This window comes from Bactrocera dorsalis, chromosome 2 (assembly GCF_023373825.1).
Source record: "Bactrocera dorsalis isolate Fly_Bdor chromosome 2, ASM2337382v1, whole genome shotgun sequence".
NCBI classification, from domain to species: domain Eukaryota; kingdom Metazoa; phylum Arthropoda; class Insecta; order Diptera; family Tephritidae; genus Bactrocera; species Bactrocera dorsalis.
Window position 1 is genome coordinate 103,019,999 of NC_064304.1, and position 21,449 is coordinate 103,041,447.

At 39.5% G+C, this 21,449-nt stretch overlaps 1 protein-coding gene across 5 annotated transcripts in view; it reads left to right on the top strand.

Moving 5' to 3' along the window:
- Positions 1-21,449, top strand: part of LOC105230450 (kin of IRRE-like protein 2) — a 407,372-nt gene that overhangs the window by 294,412 nt on the left and 91,511 nt on the right. For 2 of the 5 annotated variants that reach the window (XM_049447969.1, XM_049447972.1), the window contains exons 10-12: positions 8,054-8,217; positions 11,676-11,834; positions 19,299-19,472. In XM_049447969.1, the coding sequence (XP_049303926.1) occupies positions 8,054-8,217; positions 11,676-11,834; positions 19,299-19,472 (497 nt within the window). Of the gene's footprint in view, positions 1-8,053; positions 8,218-11,675; positions 11,835-19,295; positions 19,473-21,449 lie in introns of all 5 variants that reach the window. The other 3 variants (XM_049447970.1, XM_049447968.1, XM_049447971.1) reach the window with 3 other exon arrangements.

The following is a 21,449-nucleotide window of genomic DNA, read 5'->3' on the forward strand; positions in this document are numbered from 1 at the left end:
TCGTGCAGTGAGTCTGAATTTCATATTTCAATAGCCGTTGGCGGCAGTCAATCCTTTCGCGTCTGACTTATAATCCATTTCAACATGGCGCAGTAACAGCTTTATCACCACAAGCGACCACAAGTTGTGCCTACAAGCCTACGGTCGTATTAATCCCATCTACAAACACACAGACACGTAAGTACACACAGAGACACAAGCCCCACCTGTGCCACGTTCGTGGCTGTGAACGGCAAATGTTCAATTTAAATTTCCCACGAATCGTTGCTCGCCGTTGCTGCACTTCTCCGAAAGTTGCCGTGTAAATGGTCCGTGTTGTCACGAATATTTGGTATTTTTTCGTTGTTTTTTACTTTGCCGCGTCCACTTTTACGCAGCAGTTGCAATTTGGTGTCGCCCTCGAGGTGTCTCCGCATGCTGCAGCAACACTGCTCGCTTCGTTAGTCGGCACAGATTTGGCTGCAGGCTATACTGCTTGCCACTTTTCCGCTTGAGTTGAGTAAGCTGCAGTTGTGTGTGTTATAGGGTTGCCGATATATGTATGAAGTACGGATATTTGGCAATCACTTTCATTATTGCGTTACGTTTATGATTCGTGATGTACATTTTTGGGTTAACGTTTAGTTGAGCAAACTAAACTTAGATGAAACTAAAAATGATACCTCTCAAAACAATCGATTTCCATCGCGTTCACATAATCAGACTAATGCTTTCTTGAAGCTCTTTAACTTCGGGAAACTCCTCATATAGTTCACATTATTATCCCCTCCAAATTCAAGTGCCCCTTAGGTTTTTTTAGGCTACCGCACAGCCATGTTGTTAAGATATTATATAAGTTTAGAGCACTGAAACCAGGCGTAGGTTAGGTTAGGTTAGGTTAATCTTATAAACTAATCAGCCACGCATAGACCAGTTTGGTCCATTCCAATACCAAATGGAGTTCAGTTGCTAGGTCCAAAAGAAGTAGTCATCCTTTAGGAGGTCTGCGCGAGAGTCGAATTTAATAGACTCTACGGCCTCAATATCGATACTTCCTTCAGTGTATCATACTGTGGCGACCAGATGCTTACAACGTAGTCTTGCCAACGCGGTGCACAAAATATGCTCCATTGTTTCCCTGATGCCCTGCTCTAGACATTTCCTGCCGTTTTTCGATCCTGACAGGACCCTATTCTACGGTGTGTGTTCTGTGTGTTGACACCAGACAGTGACCAGTTAGTATTCAAATCATGTTCCTACAGTTTCTTCTGTCGAGTGCCAATAGGAATTTTGCGTACTTCCGATATACCGTCTTGCACATGACTTTTGCAATTTTGCACCCAGGTCGTTCCATCGTGTCTTGGCTTTCTTTAACATGCTTCTGCCAAGATCGTCAAAGTTGCTTACTTCTGGCAATACTTTCTATTGCAGTCCTGATTCCTATGGCACTTCTGGCAAATATGGGATGCGAGGTTACCGCCTTGATTGCCGCTTGATGTTGACTTGAGATTTGCTTGTAGGTACACTAGAGGCCAGCTCCGCGGCTTTCGCAATAGCAAAGACCTCAACTTAAAATATACTGAAGTAGTCCGGCAACTTAAAAGATTGCCTTATGCCTAACTCTGGACAGTATATTCCCGCACCAATTCCCTCTTCCATTTTCGAGCCACCCGTATAGATGTATAGAGTGTTGCGCCTAGCTAACATACCTTTACGCCAGGCATCTTTTTCTATGTTCCCAGTTGAAAAATAGTGTCATGTAGTCGGTGTTTGCTCAACCGCCATTACCCACAGTTTTTGGCCATAAGGTCTATAGGTGGCAGGTTTAGTACCAGTTCAATAGCCACCGTTGGAGTTGTTCTTAAGGTTCAATTTTAATATTTATCAGATTATATATATTTGCCCACTCTGCGGAGTTGAACGCAGGGTTATTAGCGCGAAGTATTTGTTTTGTTTGATTGTTATTACATACAAGGTGCGTTTCATAGTAAACAGAACTTAAAAAAAAAACAAAACAAATTTTTTTCGGCAAAATCAATTTATTTTATTCAAAATAGTCTCCTTCTGCTTCAATACAGCTCTTTGCACGGTCCGTTGGGCGGTATGGCCATCAGTATGCCGGTGCAAGACTTTTGAATCGCCTCTACGTCTGCATAACGCTTTCCTCTCATGGGCAAATGCATTTTTCCGAAAAGAAAGGTTTCTGTAAAAGTTTACCAATTTTAAAACAAACAAAGATATCAGATTCTAATGCACCAGTCGACATATGGATGTCGCCACCAGGGGCGCTTGATTCAAAAAGTCCTGTTTACTTTGGAACGCACGTTGTAATGTTAGCACAGGGTTGTAAAAGAAATGCTGTCTGTTTCAGCGTCTTATATAATCCGTTCGATTCGCTTGAGAGTTAGGCTTGGAGAATCGAAGACAGTTACCACTATTATATAAAAAGTTAGAAAATTCGAATGCAATATTACTAAAAACCACAACCTTAACTGAATCGCAACTTCAATCCCATCCGGATTTACTACAGATAGTTTCACGGTAAAATTTCATATATACATAAGTAAAGCTTAGCTATATAGCTTAAGAGGCTTTGAAAGCACAAAAACTAAAGCAAAAGGTTATTATATCTACCATTCTCTAGTTGATACTAAAGCCAAAAATGCGCGGAGACGTACGATAAAACATGTTATTTTCTTGATCAACTCTACAGCTATCTACGCTACCAACTTTATACACATTTTCCTTTATATAGTCAAATTCATTCGCTCTTTATTTGCTGCCAGTCTTTCTCATAACATTTTATCACTCATACGCCGTGTGGCACAAGCATTGGCATTTTACTTTTATATGGCTAATTAGCAGCAAGTCGTATAATATATTCTCCGAATAACTTATTAATTCAAAAAACTCTGTTTCGTATACCGTTATAGCGGTATTTTCTGCTCATTTCACTTTAAAATCCGGCTTATCGCCGGCTTGAATTGGCGTACGGACAGATAAATGAATATATCGCTCAACAACTTGTGTTCGCTCATTCGGCTACTTCTTTTTGCTGGCAATTAAAATGTTATATTTGCAAGCGTTACTGTTTACATGTTAATATGATATTTACTTACATAGTACGTGCTTATATTGTATATACTATACTTATATATTTATGTGTGCGTGTATATGTCTATAGCGGCATTGTCTGCTGACTGCTGAAATGAGCTGAAATTAAAGTCATTTGACAGTTAAAGAAAAATAAACTACACATCCATACACCCACACACAGAAATGAGTGTTTTATGCACTCGTCAAGCAGCGTGTTTCCGCTTCCTGTTTGCGGTTTTGCACACAGCTGCTACATCCGCCACCAAGGCGTTGCTACGTGCGCCGCCGACATTCTCAACTTCACTTCGCCTTCTAGTTGTTATTGTTTCTTCTGTCTCTCTGCGGTTGTAAGCTATACATTTATTTGCGCAACATCGCTTCAATTGTCTTCTTATATTCTTCTTATTATTTTTTTTCCTTTTTTTACTTCATTTGTTTATTTTGCTCAACGTTTGCTATGCCGGCGCCTGTGGCATTTCACCATTGCTGTTGCACGTTTTTTTTTTTTTTAATTAGCAGTGTCAGGAATTGTGCACCGTCAGAACGCAAACGTACGACTGATTGCTACTTTCTCGAGCCATACAATGCGTTCATGTGCCGACGATATTCAACTGTAAGTTGTGTAATTAGAAAAGGAAAGATGGCAGCGATAAGAATTTTTAATAAGAGAAATATTGAAGACAATTAAGTAAGATGAAGTCGTACTTTGCTTACTTGACTTCCTTTCTTAAAAATTAAATTTCGTACTTAACTGATTGGAGTTTATAAATGCTAAGCGACTCGGTCCCTATTGAATTAAAAACTAAAACTTTAGAAGTTGATTCTCTTAAAGCAATCTATTATTCAGAGGCACTATACTCGTACTTTTACTGTCAAAAATTATCTCTGAAATTTAGTTGATATCTCCAAATATGAGTGACAGGGAGAGAAATCTTGCCAAAACTCTTTATTCAGTCATAATTTGTTAATTTCGGTTGACATTTTTTTGAATGGATCGCCATTTTGACCAAAGCAATGCAAGGATATTTAGCACTATGTAGACAAGTAAATAAGGCCCTGAGATTCACACATACCAGAAGAAAGCACAGTGGCTCCTTCGCTCTCAGCACGATCCTTGAATTTATTAGGGTGTTGGGCGTATGAAACTCTTTGAGAAACATATTCGTTTATATAGATGATATGTGCAAGCGCATCAAATCAATCAGGATATCAGTGTGTAGGCACACATTAGAAACATGACACCACTGAGTATAGAATGTCAAACAAGTTACTGTAGTTATAATATAATTTTATAGTTTTAGTTATAATAGTTAAATTTATTAAATTGGTATACTTCTACATATGACCAGATGTTCACCATGCGCCAAATCTTGAAAAAAAAGGCGTGAAAAGTGTATCGACACCACCACTCGACCTCAAAACTGCTTTTGAAAGCGCGAAAAGAGCTGCCTTTATACCACTTTGTCTGAATTTGGTATTACCGCAAAACTAATACGGATGTATAAACTGACGTTGACTAATAACAAAAGTTCCGTCAGGATCGGGAAGAATCTCTCCGAACCGTCTAGCTTTAACACGCTCTATAACCAAATCTTTAACGTGTTAACGTGTTGGGAGATTCATAAGAGATGTTGCGCTATTTTTCCATCTCTCTCTTGACAACACGGCGATTTTCAAGCACTACAACGCTAAGTGTTTCGATGTTTTCATTAACAGAGAACAGACGTTGATTTCACGATTTTCACTAAATACCATTGCCACTCAAGTACTTGTGTTCGTAAAAAGTTGACTCTTAAAATACTTCTGCTATATTTTTAAATATTTTGTGTTTCACTAGGAAACAAAAGATTTTAAGGCAACTTGTTGTTCAATTTTTTTTCCAAGATAAAAATCGCAATACAAACTTTTCGTTCTTAGACACACACCTACTGATATATGGACCAATCCGATTAAAATTTGATCAGATGGTACTATATATGGCAATGGTGACAATTGTGACTTCGTAAGACTCCTGGAATTTCATAAGTTTCTTAGTTTACAAAAGGTGTCGGCGCTCTCAATTATCATATGTTTTTTTTTATGTGAGTCGCGGTGACAGGAGGGAGGGCAAATTAGACCTTAAGTCGTGGTGCACACCCCACATATAGTCTAGATTAATATATAACTTGTTCCACAAATCCCTTGCACCTTGGTCTTGGTCCATCAAGTTTTGTACAAATGACACCTGACTTTCTTAATAGCCAGTTGTAAGAAGACTAAATATTAATAAAAGTGGCCGAGCATTTTGATGTGAGATAAGCATATGTAACGTTTTTTATTATTATTTTAGCTGCTTGCGGAGCAAATATAAAAACTACAACAACAAAACTAATTACAAGACACGTACATGTGAGAGCAATGAGCTAAATAATGACTGTAACTAATGTTGTGGTGGTAATGTTGACAAAATACTCACCCACTCACTCACAGACACACATATATATGTATGTATGTAACAGCTTGCTCATGTGCTTCCTGCTAATTAGCATGCAAAGCGACAAGCGGTCGAAGGAAAGCGAAAGGAAGCGACACAGCGATAGCGGCAATTGCAACCGCAGCCACAGCGAAAAAACGGCAAACAGCTAACAACAAACAACAAAAAACCGCAACAATAACAATATGTACATAATACAAGTTGGAGTATATGCATAAACATGTGTGAATAAGCATGTGTTGGCTATTTCTGCTTTGCACGCATGCCCATACGTAGCGAATACCATAAGCTTGTGTCTGTATGTGTGGTGCCAATAATAAGTTTTTCATTTGTTTTGTAATTCAGGTTTTTATGAACTTCCGACTAAATGTGTAAATATATTAATGCCGCAGCGTAAACACATGTAGCTACGAAAGTCCTGCCGCCATGTACCTATATAAGTATGTATGTGTGTGTGTGCTTGTTGGTTTTGCGGCTGTTAACTTTTCTTCTAACTTTATTTCTTATCACTTTTATGCTTGTTTTGCTTTTTTTTATGTTCTCTACCATAACTCAAATATCTACTTATGTTCTGCTTGCAGTGAACACCCGGCATGCTTAAGTGATATTTAAATTCATTTGCAGAATGTAGCTTTAAATGTTATTTATTCTGTTTAAAGCAATATAAATGTTAAAAAATCATATTTAAAACAAACGTTATTTAATAAAAATTAAAAAAAAAAGAAACAAAAAAAAACAAGTAAGGGAGAGCTAACCACACATTAGCAACTTTGAAGGATTAAAACCGGCTTAATATCTTCAGGCACATAAGGTTTGTTAGTTATATGGGGTCTAGAGCAAATATTAACCGTTATCAAAGAAATACACGCTTTCAATTTTATTAAGACGACTCACATATTAGCTCAAATATGGGTTATGAAGTCACCCGGAAGTTCGAAAATCTTTACATTCAGTAAGTATATGAGAGCTAAAGGAAGTATTGACTCTATTCAACTCATTTTTGACACACAAACATGCCATTATCAGAAAAGGTTTATCCATTAATTCCAAGTATATATCTCATATATGTCTTCTTAAATGGCGTAGATAGGTGAAATTATCTACGACTTCGAAATTATGACTGGCAAACAGTGACGAGAGTGCCAAGTCACGAATGCGACCGTTTGTTTGATGACAGAAGATGTTTCGTCTTGCCCTCGTTCACTACCAGACCCATTTACTTCGCTTTCTTATCCATTCTAGAGACAGCTTTCAAATCCACGAAGAGGTGGTGCCTGTCGATTCTCCTTACACGGGTCTCTTTGGGTTCTTTGGCGCATGGTGAATATCGGTTGAATTTCTGTATTTCCCACGTCTAAAGCCACACCAATAAGTTTCAATCAATTTGTTGACAGTGGGCTTTAGTCTTTCACACAGTTCACTCGATAGAACCTTATTTGAGATATTGAGAAGACTTACTATCACACAGTAGCTGGCACAGATTGTGAGGTCTCCCTTTTTGTGTATTGCGCAGAGCACACTTAAGATCCAATCGTACGGCATGCTTTCATACGACCATATTCTACAAAGATGCTGATTGATGCTCCTATGAGTTCTTCGCCGCCGTATTTAAATAGCTGGGCCGGCATTTTGGAATTTTCATAGATTTTTTATTACATACCATCTATGAAAATTCTATAAAGCCTTACATAAAAAGCCGAAGATCTCGTGAAGTATTAATGATAGCGATTTTAACCTTAGACCTTTTTTGTAGCAATAGAAATTTCCTACAAGTTTTTCACGTACATTTTTTCTATAGCTCTTGTCATTTACGAGATATATCCAAAAACTTGCGAATTTCGTGAAAAAATCACGTTTAGAGCGCCGTACTACCTCGCCGGTGTGAGTGACTTTGTCGCAATTGGCACTTTTCTAGAGTGTTTAATTTTGAGGAATATGTGTTTAAAGTTAAAGCGATGCCATAAACTGCCTCTGTGCTATAGAAAAAGCGTATGAAACCTTCAAGGATATTAAAAATGTTTTCACTCAATTTCCATAAAATTTTAATTCTAAAAATGTGAACCTTTGCTACATACTCCATGGCAGATACATTCGTTACAAAGCTCTTGATAAATATTACACTTCACAGCATTTCGGTGCAATAGCCGGTATTTTGCGAAGAATTTTTATTGCCTGCTGCTTGGTTTCAGTCAATTGGGTACTCATATGCCATAGCTCGTAGACCACATGTGAGCTGCTCACTACATTGAGTTGAGGCAACTTGCAGGCAAGCTTATTGGAAATACCGTTATACATGGTTTGTCAAGCACTGTAGTAGTCGTTTCCACGAAAATAACTATCGAGAGGCATTCTGTTTTTTTTTCTGTTTCCGAACAGTTTAAGCGTTTTGAGCGTCTGTGGGAGTTTTTCGAGCAAATGTCGCTTTCGCATAAAACTGTTTAAAATCGGCGCATTTTTCATAATAAAATATTTCATTTTACCAATAGTTTTTATTTTATTTTCCAGAATTGCGCATGGCTCCAAGTTCGTGGAACGTGGCAGTGAGCCGCGCCTGGTTATTGACAATGTCACCTACGACTATCAGGGTGAATATGAATGCCGCGCCACCAATTATATCAATGGACAGGAGCGTGTTGCTGTCTCCGAGCCAATTTCGCTGCAAGTTGTGGGTAAGTAAAGCGAATATTTTTTATAAATAATAAATCAATATATTTATAGTATAATATCGTGTTCTTGGAAGCCAGCTGTTGCTTCTGAAAAGTGTTTACAGATATCAGGATATTATTATTTTTTTAGTGACAACATTTATGTATTAAACGTTGAGCATCTGTGTATCACTTTTAAGCGCATTTTTGTATTGAACTATTTTGGAAAATCTGCCAGCTTCCATTCCCATCCCATCCCATGCCAGCTAGAGAAGTTATGTGAGTCATTTTCCACTGAATAATCTTAACCACGCTCAGCGATATCATAATACAGTATTGAAGAAAATGGTATCGCGGAATTGGATACCAAGTCTTTTTGGACATATTTAAAATGCCGGAAACTTTTTGCGAACTCAGTTTGTCCTCTTTTTGACAAATGATTGCAGTATAAGGAATAAAAGAACTTGGAAAATACTTAAGTTCCTTCCTTTAAAAGTTCGTGGAATTTCTAACACCCAGAATGAAACGTCGGAGTTGTTCTTCCTTTTAGCTGTTTGGAGCCAATTGGAGATTACAAGTGTAGCCAGGTCCTTCTCCACCTGATCTTTCCAACAGAGGGGAGGCCTTCCTCTACTTCCCCCGGCGGATACTGGGTCGACTACTCTCAGAGTTGAACTGTTTTCATCCATTCGGACGACATCTAGCCAGCGTAGCCCCAGACTCTTAATTCGCTGAACTATGTCAATGTCATCGTAAATCTTGTAGAGTTCATCATTCCATCGACTGCGGTATTCGCCGTTGCCAATGAGCAAAGGGTCACAAATCTACCGCAGAACCTTTCTCACGAAGACTTCTAAGACCGAAGTTGTCATCGTCCATGCCTCTGCAACATATAGCAAGACGGGGATGATGCATGATTTGTAGAGTTTGGTATTTATTCGTCGAGAGCGAACTTTCCTTTGCCTACTCAGTCCGAAGTAGTTGGCGTTGGATTTCGGGCTGGCATTCTTGTTGCTGTTAATGATTGTCAACAGTGACGTTGGAACCAAGTCGTGAGTACGCCGACTGTTTGTTTGATGACAGGAGATATTTCGTCTTGCCCTCATTCACTACCAGACCCATTTTCTTCGCTTCTTTGTCCAAACTAGAGAAAGCAGAACTAATGGCGCGGTGGCTATGTCCAATAATGTTGATGTCACCGGCATACGCCAGCAGCTGTACACTCTGATAGAAGATAGTACTTTCTCTATTCAGCTCTAAAGCTCGAATTATTTTGCGCATTGTATTGAAGAAGGCGCACTTGTCTGAAACCTCGTTTGGTATCGAACGGCTCGGAGAGTTCCTTCCCGATCTTGGCAGAGCTTTTGGTATTGCTCAACGTCAGTCTGCACAGCCGTATTAGTTTTGCGGGGATACCAAATCAAGACATCGCACCATAAAGGCAACTTCTTTTCATGCAGCTTTGAAATCGACGAGGAGTTGATGCAGTTTTAAAGTCACACTGATAAGATCCAATCAGTTTGTTAACGGTAGGCTTTAATCTTTCACACAGCACGCTCGATAGAACTTTATATTCGATGTTGAGGAGGCTTTTCCCACGATACTAGGGTAATTGCTATTCGAACGTCTTCATGGTCGGGCAATAGAACGTCGCTCCATCGTCATCGATTGGGAAATCAGGTCCACCATCTCCTGGTGTTATGCTTTCACTGCCATTCAGCTGGCTGGAGAAGTGTTCCCTCCATAATTTCTCTGGGCGTCGGTCACTAGATCACTTCTGAGGCTGCCACAATAGTATGCTCCAGTTCAGAAACCTTCTGGTAGTCACCATATCTTTTCGTAGAATTTTCAAGCATTCCTTCTCACGGCCAGCGTTTCAAGCTCTTCGTACTCACGCAATTTTGCCTCTCTCTTTTTCTGTCCGCAATTGCGTCTCGCTTCCCTCTTCAACTCTCTCTCTGGCGTTTCTGTGCCATCCCCCACGTGTTCTGGTCGATTGTGACATTGCGAGATAACACAAACCCTTAAAGTTCACAATAGCTAAATCACTCTGAAGATGCTAACGAACGCCGTAAGAACTATTAAGAATTAATCTTCAGACGCATATAAGAAAATATTGCAAACATTTTATTATGCATATCTTCTTTTCGATTTCTAAGGGATGATCTTATGCTAAGAAAATAAACAAATCCTTTAAACCACTTCTATGATTTATAAATAGTATGTAAGCGTACATACAACCGTAAAAATGCATGTACATATATATATGTAAGTGTGTATTCATGTAAATGTGGCAGAAATAATCCACTGCTACAGCATGTAATGCAGAAATATGCAACGAAGTAGTACGCAACTGCGGTCAGTTGCAACGGCAACATCGGCGACAGCAACGACAACAACAGCAACAACACGGTGCGCAACATCCGATAAACCGCACAACTAACAAACTCAACTTCGAAGTCCAGCAAACTGAGCAGAAAATTTATCTAGTTGCAAGTTCAAATGTGAAAATGCAAGAGTAGCATTGCCAGCACAAGCAAAACACTGCGGCGTTATTGAAAAAGAAAAGAATTAAAAATGTGTTTGCGTTTTGTTTGAAAGTACATACGTTTTTCTGTTGTTATTTTTTTAAGGTTACACTAACAACCAACTTGACTTGCCACCATGGCATTTGTTGCTTGTTACAATAATATTTGTTGTTGTTTTTGTTTGCCAGCATCAGCTCATAAATTATGTGCGTGTGGCAACATACACGTGGAGGCAGTAAATTTAAATATCTTTTACATTTTCAATTTTTTGCCTTCGTTTCTTGTAAACATCTGTCGTTTTTTGTTCGTGTTATTGTTGTTGTGTTCGTTTTTGCGGTCACTGAGAAAGTTTTTGTGGTTGTCAGGAGTGCACACGATACCAATCTGCTAGCGCACTCATACATATATACCAGTACATCGGCGGTTATATATGTTTGTACGTTTCTATATGTATTCGTGTGTATGAGTGTGTGTAATTGTTGCAAGCAGCTTAAAAATAAAAAGTTTTATCCATACTTCTGTGCTTTGCCGCCACTGAATTTATATGCTGACGTTGTGTTTGCTCTTGCTTATGATTTTTTAATAACTTCACTTGCATTGTGTGACCAAGCAGGTTGCATGCAACATTTATTAAACCTGACGTCAAACCATGTGGCTTGTTAGCAAATATCACATGTTTTGGTCATACATTGGAAATGCTTTAAGTCGTTGTTAGTAAATAGTATTTCGGTAGTTCCTTTAGATCAGAGCAAATAAAGTTAGGTTATGTTTGAGTTAAGGCAACACCAACTATGTACCTGAATGGCTGCAAGTACAAAATTATTGCATTAGCATTAAACATTACTTAGTTTTTGGTTGAATCAGCATTATTCATTGCTTCTTAATAATAATAAAAAATTAATTTTCCTTTCTAAAACTCTTTTTAAATCTGTCCTACATTTCCTTTTATTACAGGTGCACCACAAGTACTACGCCCACATCCGTCAATGCACACAATATCGGTAAAGCGTGGCCAACCGGCCGTTATGTCACTGGTGGTCTGTGCAGATCCACGACCACATCGAGTCTCATGGGAGTGGGGCTCATTGCGCCTGGAAGCTGGTTCAGGAATTGGTGAGTTCAAAATAGAGGCTAGAGGAGCTTGGCTGTCTAAAAATAACTATTTGCCGGACTTACTTTTCGTACAGAAAGGCCTCCCAAGTTGGCATGAATGGGAGTGTAGATATTGGAGTGATTTGTGGCTGCCCACAGGGTTCCATTTGTGATCCATATATTTGGAACCCTCTGATGGACTCTCTACTTGGGCAGTTCGAGCCACTCTGTAAGTGTTATGCGCATACGGACGACCTTCTTCTGGTCGAAGGTCGCTTGCGGTCTGGGCTAGAGCGAGCAGAAGGACATCTCTTAGAGATTCTAAATACTTGGGGCTTAGGTGTGGGGTGGACATATCGATGGAAAAAAACGGTGAAAATGCTGCTTGAGAACAGACTGTCGTCGGTTCATTCGGGTGAACGGGATGACTTGCGTGACATACCTGATGCTAACCATGAATGAATGAATGTGTTTCACTCCACATTTGATGAATGTGAAGGAGTAACTGCAGGCAACCGTCGGAAAAATACAACGCATTTCTGCTTACGGGGCACAGGCTTCTGAATGGATTTTTGCATCAGAGGCACCTATCTGATAGACCGGGTTGTTTTTTGGGGGGCGGCGGTAGAGGATAAAGTGCATATAATTGCAGAATGCCCGATGTACTTAGAAATTAAGAATCTGAGTGGCATGCTGACCTGATGGACGATTAGATGTTAGTGGTGTGATATCCACTAGTCGGAATGCCGAACAGTTAGAGTCGTTTGTACGTAAGTTGTTTACCAGGGAATTAGGGTTAGTTTTTGTATGAGTGGTGTGTGTATGAAGCCCAATCCTTGGCCACCAGTCCAGAGCTGAATGGTAGCTCAACTGTTAATAGTTTTGGCTACGAGGTCTAACCGGAGACTTAATTCTGGTACCACGATGAACAGGAGTCCTTTGAGCTCGCTCCAACCGATTCTTGCGGACTGGCCTCTTGAGGAGTATCGTTAAGGGTGTTGGTTAAAACGCAATTGTGGGCAGAACTGACACTTTGTCAGTTGTATGTGGAGTTGCATTGCAAGGTTGAATTGCTGAGATTTTAGATGGGCCTCGAACCCTACCAAGGTGGTTTTAGTCGTCAGCAGATACCCACGTCAAACACACTGGACGTTGTAACCATGCACACGGTACTTTATCTTCAAGCAACCGCTCAGTATTTGGAGTCATCCATAACGCATCACTATAGCATATAGCTGTCGTACAAACTGACCAATCAAAATCAATTTATTGTCAATTTCGGTCTTACACTGAAGATATATGTATAGATTTGTAAAAACAAAAGTCTTTTCAGTCTCATTTTCAACTTACTATATTCTGAGGCTTACAACTCCTGCTATTAAGACACTCATTCTCAAAGTTCTCAATGCAAATAATCAGCAGCAAATTCTTAAAATAGCAAAACACCTTTACACACCATTTAATATGCCTGAAATAGAGCGCCAAAGTTCTGAAATCGATTGCATGTCGAAATCCCAGAACAAAAATAACAACACTATCACACTTACAAAACACACAAGTATGCAGCTACGAAAATCTGACTGAATAGACACACAATCAGCTAAAACTAAGCTCGCATTTTCGACTGAGACCTGAGAAACTCTTTGGCTTGCCATTTTGAAAGAACACAAACGAGGTGATATGCCATTGGCCGTCAAAAAACGGAAAGAGTTATGCAACGAGCCGGTACAACGGCCTGCTGCAGTCACTCGTACAGCTCGGTCCACGTTCCCTTGGGCAGCTGTTACAGCGTTCGACAGCTGACGCATATGCACTGTGCATGAAAGCATTTCCACTGCCAGTTATTGACTGTGTGCAGCTATTTGTAGGTAGCTGAAGTGCAATCAGTGTGCCCATTGGTGGCCAACATGTTAAGCCATTACCTTGCACATGCATAACATACTTACGCCCTGTTGGCCCAGAGACATCTGTATGTAATATGAATGTCTTACGTAAATCAAAACTGGTTATGCGCAAGCATTTTACGATTTTCTATCACGACAGCGGGCATTTTGCTCTGCCTTGCCGTTGTGTTTCCTGGATTTTGGCATTGCTCCGCTTTGCCTAGGCACTCTTTGTAAAACCTTTACGTTTACTTTTGTTTTGTGCATTCTACTGTTTCACAACATTGTGCTCGGCACTGACAGCATTTTGCCCCCTCTCTCACTCGTTATATTCACACAAAAATCACACGAGCTGGGCTGCTGGCGCAAGACGCATTCGAATATGTAAAGATTTTGATTTTATAACTTTTCAGCAGCAACCTGCAACCTGGTACTGCCTAGTGCAACCGTTGGCAATTGCATTGTAAAATTAAGCAACTGCAATTTTGCAAACCATTTGGCCACTGCAAATTAGAAAATTTAGTGGTAATGGACTCAAGAACCAAAGTGCATTTACCATAATAGGCATAGACCTAGCAACACATTTCAGGTTAGCCAGGTGTGAATGAAGGTAATAACGTCAGTCGTTTTCTTGCCACGTTTATGTAACTCTTAAATGAGGTTATGGCTTATTTAGCCACATTCAACATTTTTTAATGCAACACAATGCAATGTTGGTACTTACTTGGTAGGAAGCCATTGCTCGTCTATGCGTTGTCGACTTTAGACTTAATGTCTATATTTCGTTAAGGTTTTTAAGATATTAGTTGTGAAATTTTAAAAATTTTTCACATACGTTTTTCAAATTAACTCAAAACTACTCTATTTTGGCTTTCTTATTTCTCTTGTCTTAGTTTTAATGATGTGTTTAATGCCAAATGTGTCCGAGAAACCGCTTCATCACTTTAAATGATCTTTAATGAGATTTTTTACTACTCATTGGAATGATCCGAGTATCTGATGTTACGACCGTAAGCTTTAAACTCAATCAATTGTCGTAGAGTCTCAAATCCGCTTTTAAGCTTTAATAAAATTTCGGTTGAGTATAGACAAATCTCTTTTGGAGTAATTATTAGTAAGAAGATTGAGATCCACTACATTTCTCAAACCCATCTCTACTACATTTCTCATATACGCATGTACTATATATTCTATTTTTCTCTCGCGCTTTAAATCTTCATCTAAAGATGGCGCTCTCAGTATTCGATGCTCTAAGAATGCAAAGCTACTCGAAAGAAGTTCCTCAGAGTTACTAGTTTATTGTTTTTATGAAACTATAAAATAAAGTGCGCACTTTGTTAGTGCGGAGAATAATCAAGCTGCTTATGTTTGGGAGTTGATTGATTGATTGACAAACGAGAAAAAAACCGTGATCTTAGGTCTATTGTGCCCACTCCTAAATCACAAAGTCTCACCTAGCCCCAGCATATCGATAAAGTGCAATATGCTTCTGGATGCTAGTGAAGCGATGTGATCCTTATTTGGAAACATGGATTCAAGGGTCTTTAACCTCCGTCTGCAGACTATTGTACAGTTAGTTATCAGGTGTTCTGGTGTTTCAGGCTCTCTGTCACAGAACCAGAAATGTTTACGCCAGAAGCTAGGCTCATGTTGTGTAAATGCTTCTTCAGCTTCAGTGGGCAGTGTAGAATGCGCCCAGTAGTCTGAGTTTGCCCTAGGGGAGTTCATTGCATATTTAAAACTGCTGAAGTTGTAACCCTCCATTAGCAACTTGGCATGCCGTATGCCTTGTAGTAGTTGCCAATACCTCGTTCTGTGTACTTCTTCTTCCTTGCGGAGCAGCTCCTTTATAGTATGGGGACCCACTAGGCAGCGTAATACCCATAGTCTCTTAGACAAAGTTTATCAGAATGATCCGAAAACATTTCCCGCATAAGCGATTTTGTAGCAAAGAGCATTTATACAACTTCCTTTCAAGTTCTGTGTTGCTCATACGACATGTTGTACTGCATGAATACAGTATATTTTAACTGCAAATAACTTTTAAAACAATGTTTTTTAAAAAAAAAAGTTATACAGATCATGCTTGTATATCGTAAAGCCTTTTATCAGGATATTCGATTTTCACCATTTTCAAAGCTGGGCTTATTTGCTTTAGAGATAAAACAAAATTATTGGAAAATATTATAAAAATCCTTGTTATGGAAAAAGAAACATTTTTGGGCATAGTTTAAGTTGAAAATAATCGCGTATTTTCTTTGGATAATTTTTTTCCGAAAAAAACTGAAATTTCACAAAAATAACAAACACCCTAATGTGCATATTTGCATACAAAATGAATAGCCGTAGGAGCTTGAAATATTTTTGGGCATTAATTATCGCCAGGCAGGACGTCGCAAGAAAGTTGGCATAATTAAAATTGTATACATTTGCGTACAAGGCATTTTTATCTATACAATGCACATGTATGTTCTTGCCCAAGTCGCTTGGCATAATCGGTGGACAATTACGCTACACATATAGTTTTGCTTTCAGTGTACAACTGAAGTTTCCAGCTGAAGGCCCATGGCAATGCAGTCATAAAGTTTAATTCATTAATATTTTGTGTTTATTTTTATGTGCATGCCAAAAACTTTTTAATTATCAGCTGAATGCTAGTTTAAAAACAAAATACAAAATAGAGAAAGTGTTGATACAGATAGGTAGGGAAAAGGACCATGTGAAAACTATGGAAAATTACAAACTGTTTGGCACAGAATTTCACACTTTTTAATGAAGTTTATATAGACTAAGCGAAAACGAGTAAAATGAGGCCATAAAGTGATATTTAAATGCATAAAAAGTATAGTTTGTGAATAAGTGTATCGATCGATTGGCCGGCATTTTCGACAAAAGTCGGTAATATGCATTTGAAATCCACATATGGGACAGCTGAGTGCTTAAAACCCTAAGAGCCAATTTCGATCATTTATACAGCTGAGTTAGCATTCATCGAAGACACTATTTTTGCAAAGAAATGTAGAATTTCACCTAAAAGTTGTAGACATAAAGAGAAAAATAATTTAGAAACTATCTGGGGTCGGGAAAAGGTAGGGGAGGAGCGTTGTTGAATTTTTAAGGGTTAAGAATGGCTTAGCTCTATTTCCGGCAAAACTATGACTTCTATAGAAAAAAGTTATATGGCAATGTTATAGGTAATAAAAAGATCTTTAACTTTTTTCATAGTCTTCCTTCACATAACCACAAAATTGATTTGAAAAATTCAAATAATAATCAAGTTTTTGGGGTTTTTATTTTTACCTTTTTTTCTCGAAACTTGTTAGGATGTTACCTTCTTACAGCTGGAAGCAGTCGTAGGTGCTTTGAACCGTTTTGGGGTTGAATCAAACCTCAAACACCTCATTTTCAGTCTTCTGTGCGACAGAGTTATCGAAACGGAATGAGGAAACGCACGATCTCGACGAAATGTGAGTAGTGGAACCACACAAGGCATAGTTCTTTATCCTCCTCTATGGATCTGGTTAACGACCTGCCTAAAAAACTGGAAAATCGTGGTTGCGAGGTGATTGTTTATGCGCACGCTGTAGCGCTTATCATCAAAAGAAGATTCCTAAGCACCTTTTTAGAATTGACGCAGGGGTATCCCAGCACCGTAACAAATTGGCCATTTGTAAACGGTCTCGCCATGAACCAAAATAAAACCGAAATTGTTTTATTCACTAGAAGATAGATAGACAAGATCCCGGCGTCACCGCTGCCGCGTATGGGAGACATCCTGCATCCACCAGATACAGTGGCTGATCCTGTATAGGAAGCTTTCTTAGAAGCCGAACATCGAAGAGAGAGCAAAAAAGGCATCGATTGACTTGTACTGCTGTAGAGGAGCCATTGGCAAAAAGTAAGGTCTCTCACCGAAAGTGGTCCTCTGGCTCTGCTACATCATAGTGAACCCCATTATTCAAGGAAACTCGAAATCGTTCAACGGGCGGCGCTCAGCAGCTTATGTGATGCACTAAGGTCCACTCCAACCATGGCACTTAACGCCATCCTGCTTATATTGACCTTAGACATCGCCGGAATGTGTAAGGCTGCGAAAGCAACCATGAGACTCAGAGAGTCTGGGTTCGTAAATTTGACTTCTTTCCGGATCACTTGGATTATGAAGCCGCCAAATCGAATTCTGGCGACTCCTTCTCTACCCACATACCGGCGAGGGAGTCCTGGGTGAGAAGCAGCCGTTGGAAAAAAGGGGAAGTGAGCGTATTCACAGATGGGTTAAAACTTGGGTGGAATGTTGGTGGAGTGGTCTCCTGTCCGGCGCTCTCTAACAACTCTATTTTTAGACTTCCTGACTATTGCAGTGTCTTCCAGGCAGAGGTTGCAGCCATTAGGGTAGTAGTAGATTTACTGCCCAGGAGTGCAGCTTCCTTCAGAGAAGTGACCATCCACTCAGATAGCCTTGCACCTCATCCAACTATTATTTTTTTTGCTTTCAAAAATAATGTACCCAAGTCTATATAAGAGGTTTAAAAAATTTAAGAAAATTTTCTGTGTTACAACGACTTTCAGAATATGCTAAAATAGCGATTTCAAACAATTACCGTTAAATTTTATTTCGGATAAGTCGCCAGTATTTAATAATGAATATTATAAACAAACATTCATCAATACAATAAATAATTTATGTTTATTAACAATTTACTCATATATTTTCCCAACTTTTTGATCCTCTTTCATTTCATATGCCGTTATGTGTGGTGATGGTATAAAACGCCGTAATGACAATGTCGTTAATGAACTCGATACAACTACAACAACAATGGTCGTTAAATAACGAATGTAAATAACGCAACAAACGCATGTTGCCACATGCTGCAACTGAAACTGCGAAAATAATAATAATAACAACAACAACAACTCGCACGTTAACAAAAACACATGCTTATTCACACTTCACTACGACCTGCTGTTGCATGTGCATTAATGATGTATTGAACGCGTTAATGGGTATGTTGCTGCGGTCAATACACCTGCCGCATGTAACCAACAACCGACGAACAACTTTATTAAAATAACAACAACACAAATGCATAACATTGACAACTCACTGCGCTGCTTGGATTGCGAACGATGTAATTAACAATAACCCGCTGCCTGCTGGCTGCTACCAACAACAATGGCGCACAACAACAATAATTACAACATCGCCAACAACTTGCTGCCACACTACCAAATGCGTCTGCCAATTAACTGCGTATGCGTCAACGCTTGCGCTCATGTTAACTCAATCAATTGTTGCATAATGTTGTGCTGCATGTGGCACATGTACATGCAACGCTCTTGCTATGGACGCACGCTTTCTTTGTACCGTTATGCTGCCGTTGCTTTCGGCGTCGCCTTGCCGTCACTCCGCCATCTGACATTGACACGCATGTCAATCACTGCGGTGTGCTGACTACATACGCACACACATACACCCACTGCCACATATCCACCGCATATTACCAACGAAACTGTCTAAATTTACACGCTGCCGTACCGCACCATCGCAACACTTCACTCTTAACGCTGACTTGCTTTGGTTGGTTGTCGCCGCCAGCAGACCGCTTTCGCGCCGACGATATGTTGCAGGATTCACGCGAGGATTGCTATCTCTCCACTTTGCATATTCTACGCACGGATGAGCACGATTCGCGTCCCTACTATCTGGTTGTGGAGAATGAGCGCGGCACCGATCGGCATGCCATTCATTTGAATGTGGAGGGTACGTTTACAGGTGCAGAGTGATTTCCATTTATTTATCCCACATTAAGCGTATATATGTTGCATGCACGTTAATGCTATTGTAGTAACTAATGCATAGTAGTATTTGTAGTTGTTGGTACGTATTGCTTGATTTTAAGTATTGCTAGTTTTTGGTCTGCAAGTTAGTTTAAAGTTTGACTGAGTTATCTGAACTTAGTAAGGCACGAAAGTTAGCGAAGTTCGCAACCACATCGACTTTCTGAGTCCTGGTTTAGCTGGTTAAAGACATTGTTAGAATATCATTTGCTTTAAGGCACTAATATAAACTCAATTAAAGTCTCTTTGACCATCTATAAAAAAACTAGTTGTAATCCAAGTTTCAAACCACTTTTGGTTTTTTCGGAGTTGCCTTATCTTAAAAATTAATAAATGTAGTAGCCAGCTTGCAAATCAAAACAAAACTAGTATTGCAATAGATGAATACAAATAAGGATCGACGATCTCCCTAGAGACTCTCTCCTTCACTGTAAACCACCGATCGTTCATCGGCATACTTGTATGTGATGAGCTTGTGAATCCAACCCTCTTACACTTTTGGTGGGAACCTCATGATTCCACCTGATCACCTTCAAGAAGACTGCGTAAATAGCCATAACCACTAAAATTGACGAACTTATTCTTGGCAGATGGCACCAACCTCCTTGCTGCAGTCAAACCAGCCCAACTCTATTGAACCTTCCTGGTTTCTGCTTCATATCTAGTGTTGTTGTCTCTACAGAGACAACAGCAGATATTCCTTTCCATCTCGCTTGCCGGCAGATTTCCACCTGCTTTCCCGGTGGATTTAGAAGAGCCATTCGCCGAACTTTCTATGACTGGAGTAGCGGTCCTTTCACTATGCTTAGTTGGCGACTGTTTCGGCACCCCCAGAATAGCACTCCCGCCAATAACAATTCTGCGGAACGGCGTCAACTTCCCTTCATTTCCCATGGTGGCCTTTTTGTCATCGTTTGTTTTCTTATTTTGTTTCTTGTCCATGCTAATTGGGTAGGAGCCGCTAACCGACCCCGAAAAGGTGTCGCAAGATTTTCACAGACACGACGCCAAAGAGGGGGTTGATTCTTGCCCTTATGAAACTTATCGGTTCAGAGCCTACCAGCGTAAAGAAAGGAGTCGTTTCAACATGCAGTTAACACACCAACTTAACGACGAAGGGAGAAGAACCTTTTTTGAGACCGTCAACCTTTTCTGATGGGTGTCAGTCCAACAAATTCAAGTGACAAAATGCCACAGCCAACAGCCAAAGAGTATATTAAAATGTTAGCACCCCTAATCCAATTCAAAAGCTAAGGTCGAGTCCAGGGGTGCAAAGCCCGTGAAAGCTGTAGGTTATTTAGCCGTATCCAGTATGCACCAACTGAGAGGCATCCGCATTTAGGATCAGACTCATTTTTTGAAGCTGTGACAACTAAGAAAACCCCTCCAGCCGATCACTTATGTAGTAGAATATCGTTCCGACTACCAAAGTTAGTCATAGCGCATTTTTAGCGAGGTTTCTTACCAGAACATATATCTATTTCGGCAATAGTTAATGACATGGCGGACTTATTGCTTGCTTACTATTCTTCCAAAGCAGATTTTTTTACAAAAGGCAACCTAGATTTTTTAATTGAAATTATTTTCTATAATAGCCGAGATCCCTACCATTTATATTTTTTTATATGGTAACTGTCCTAGCTATATACTCTCGACATATATAAAATTTTCCAAAACAAAAGCCTATAGTAGCTATAAAAGCCACCCAACTGCACGAGCTGGAGCACATAGCTTATGAACTATTATTAAAAATATGTCCCTGCACAAGTAAAAACCCTCTCCCTCTCACAATGTTAATTCTATTTACTCAAGCACACGCTTATCACAAAGTTGTTTACATTTTATCAGCAACATCTAGTAATTGACATTTTACAGCAGTAATTTAATTTCATTTAATTTGCATAAATTAATT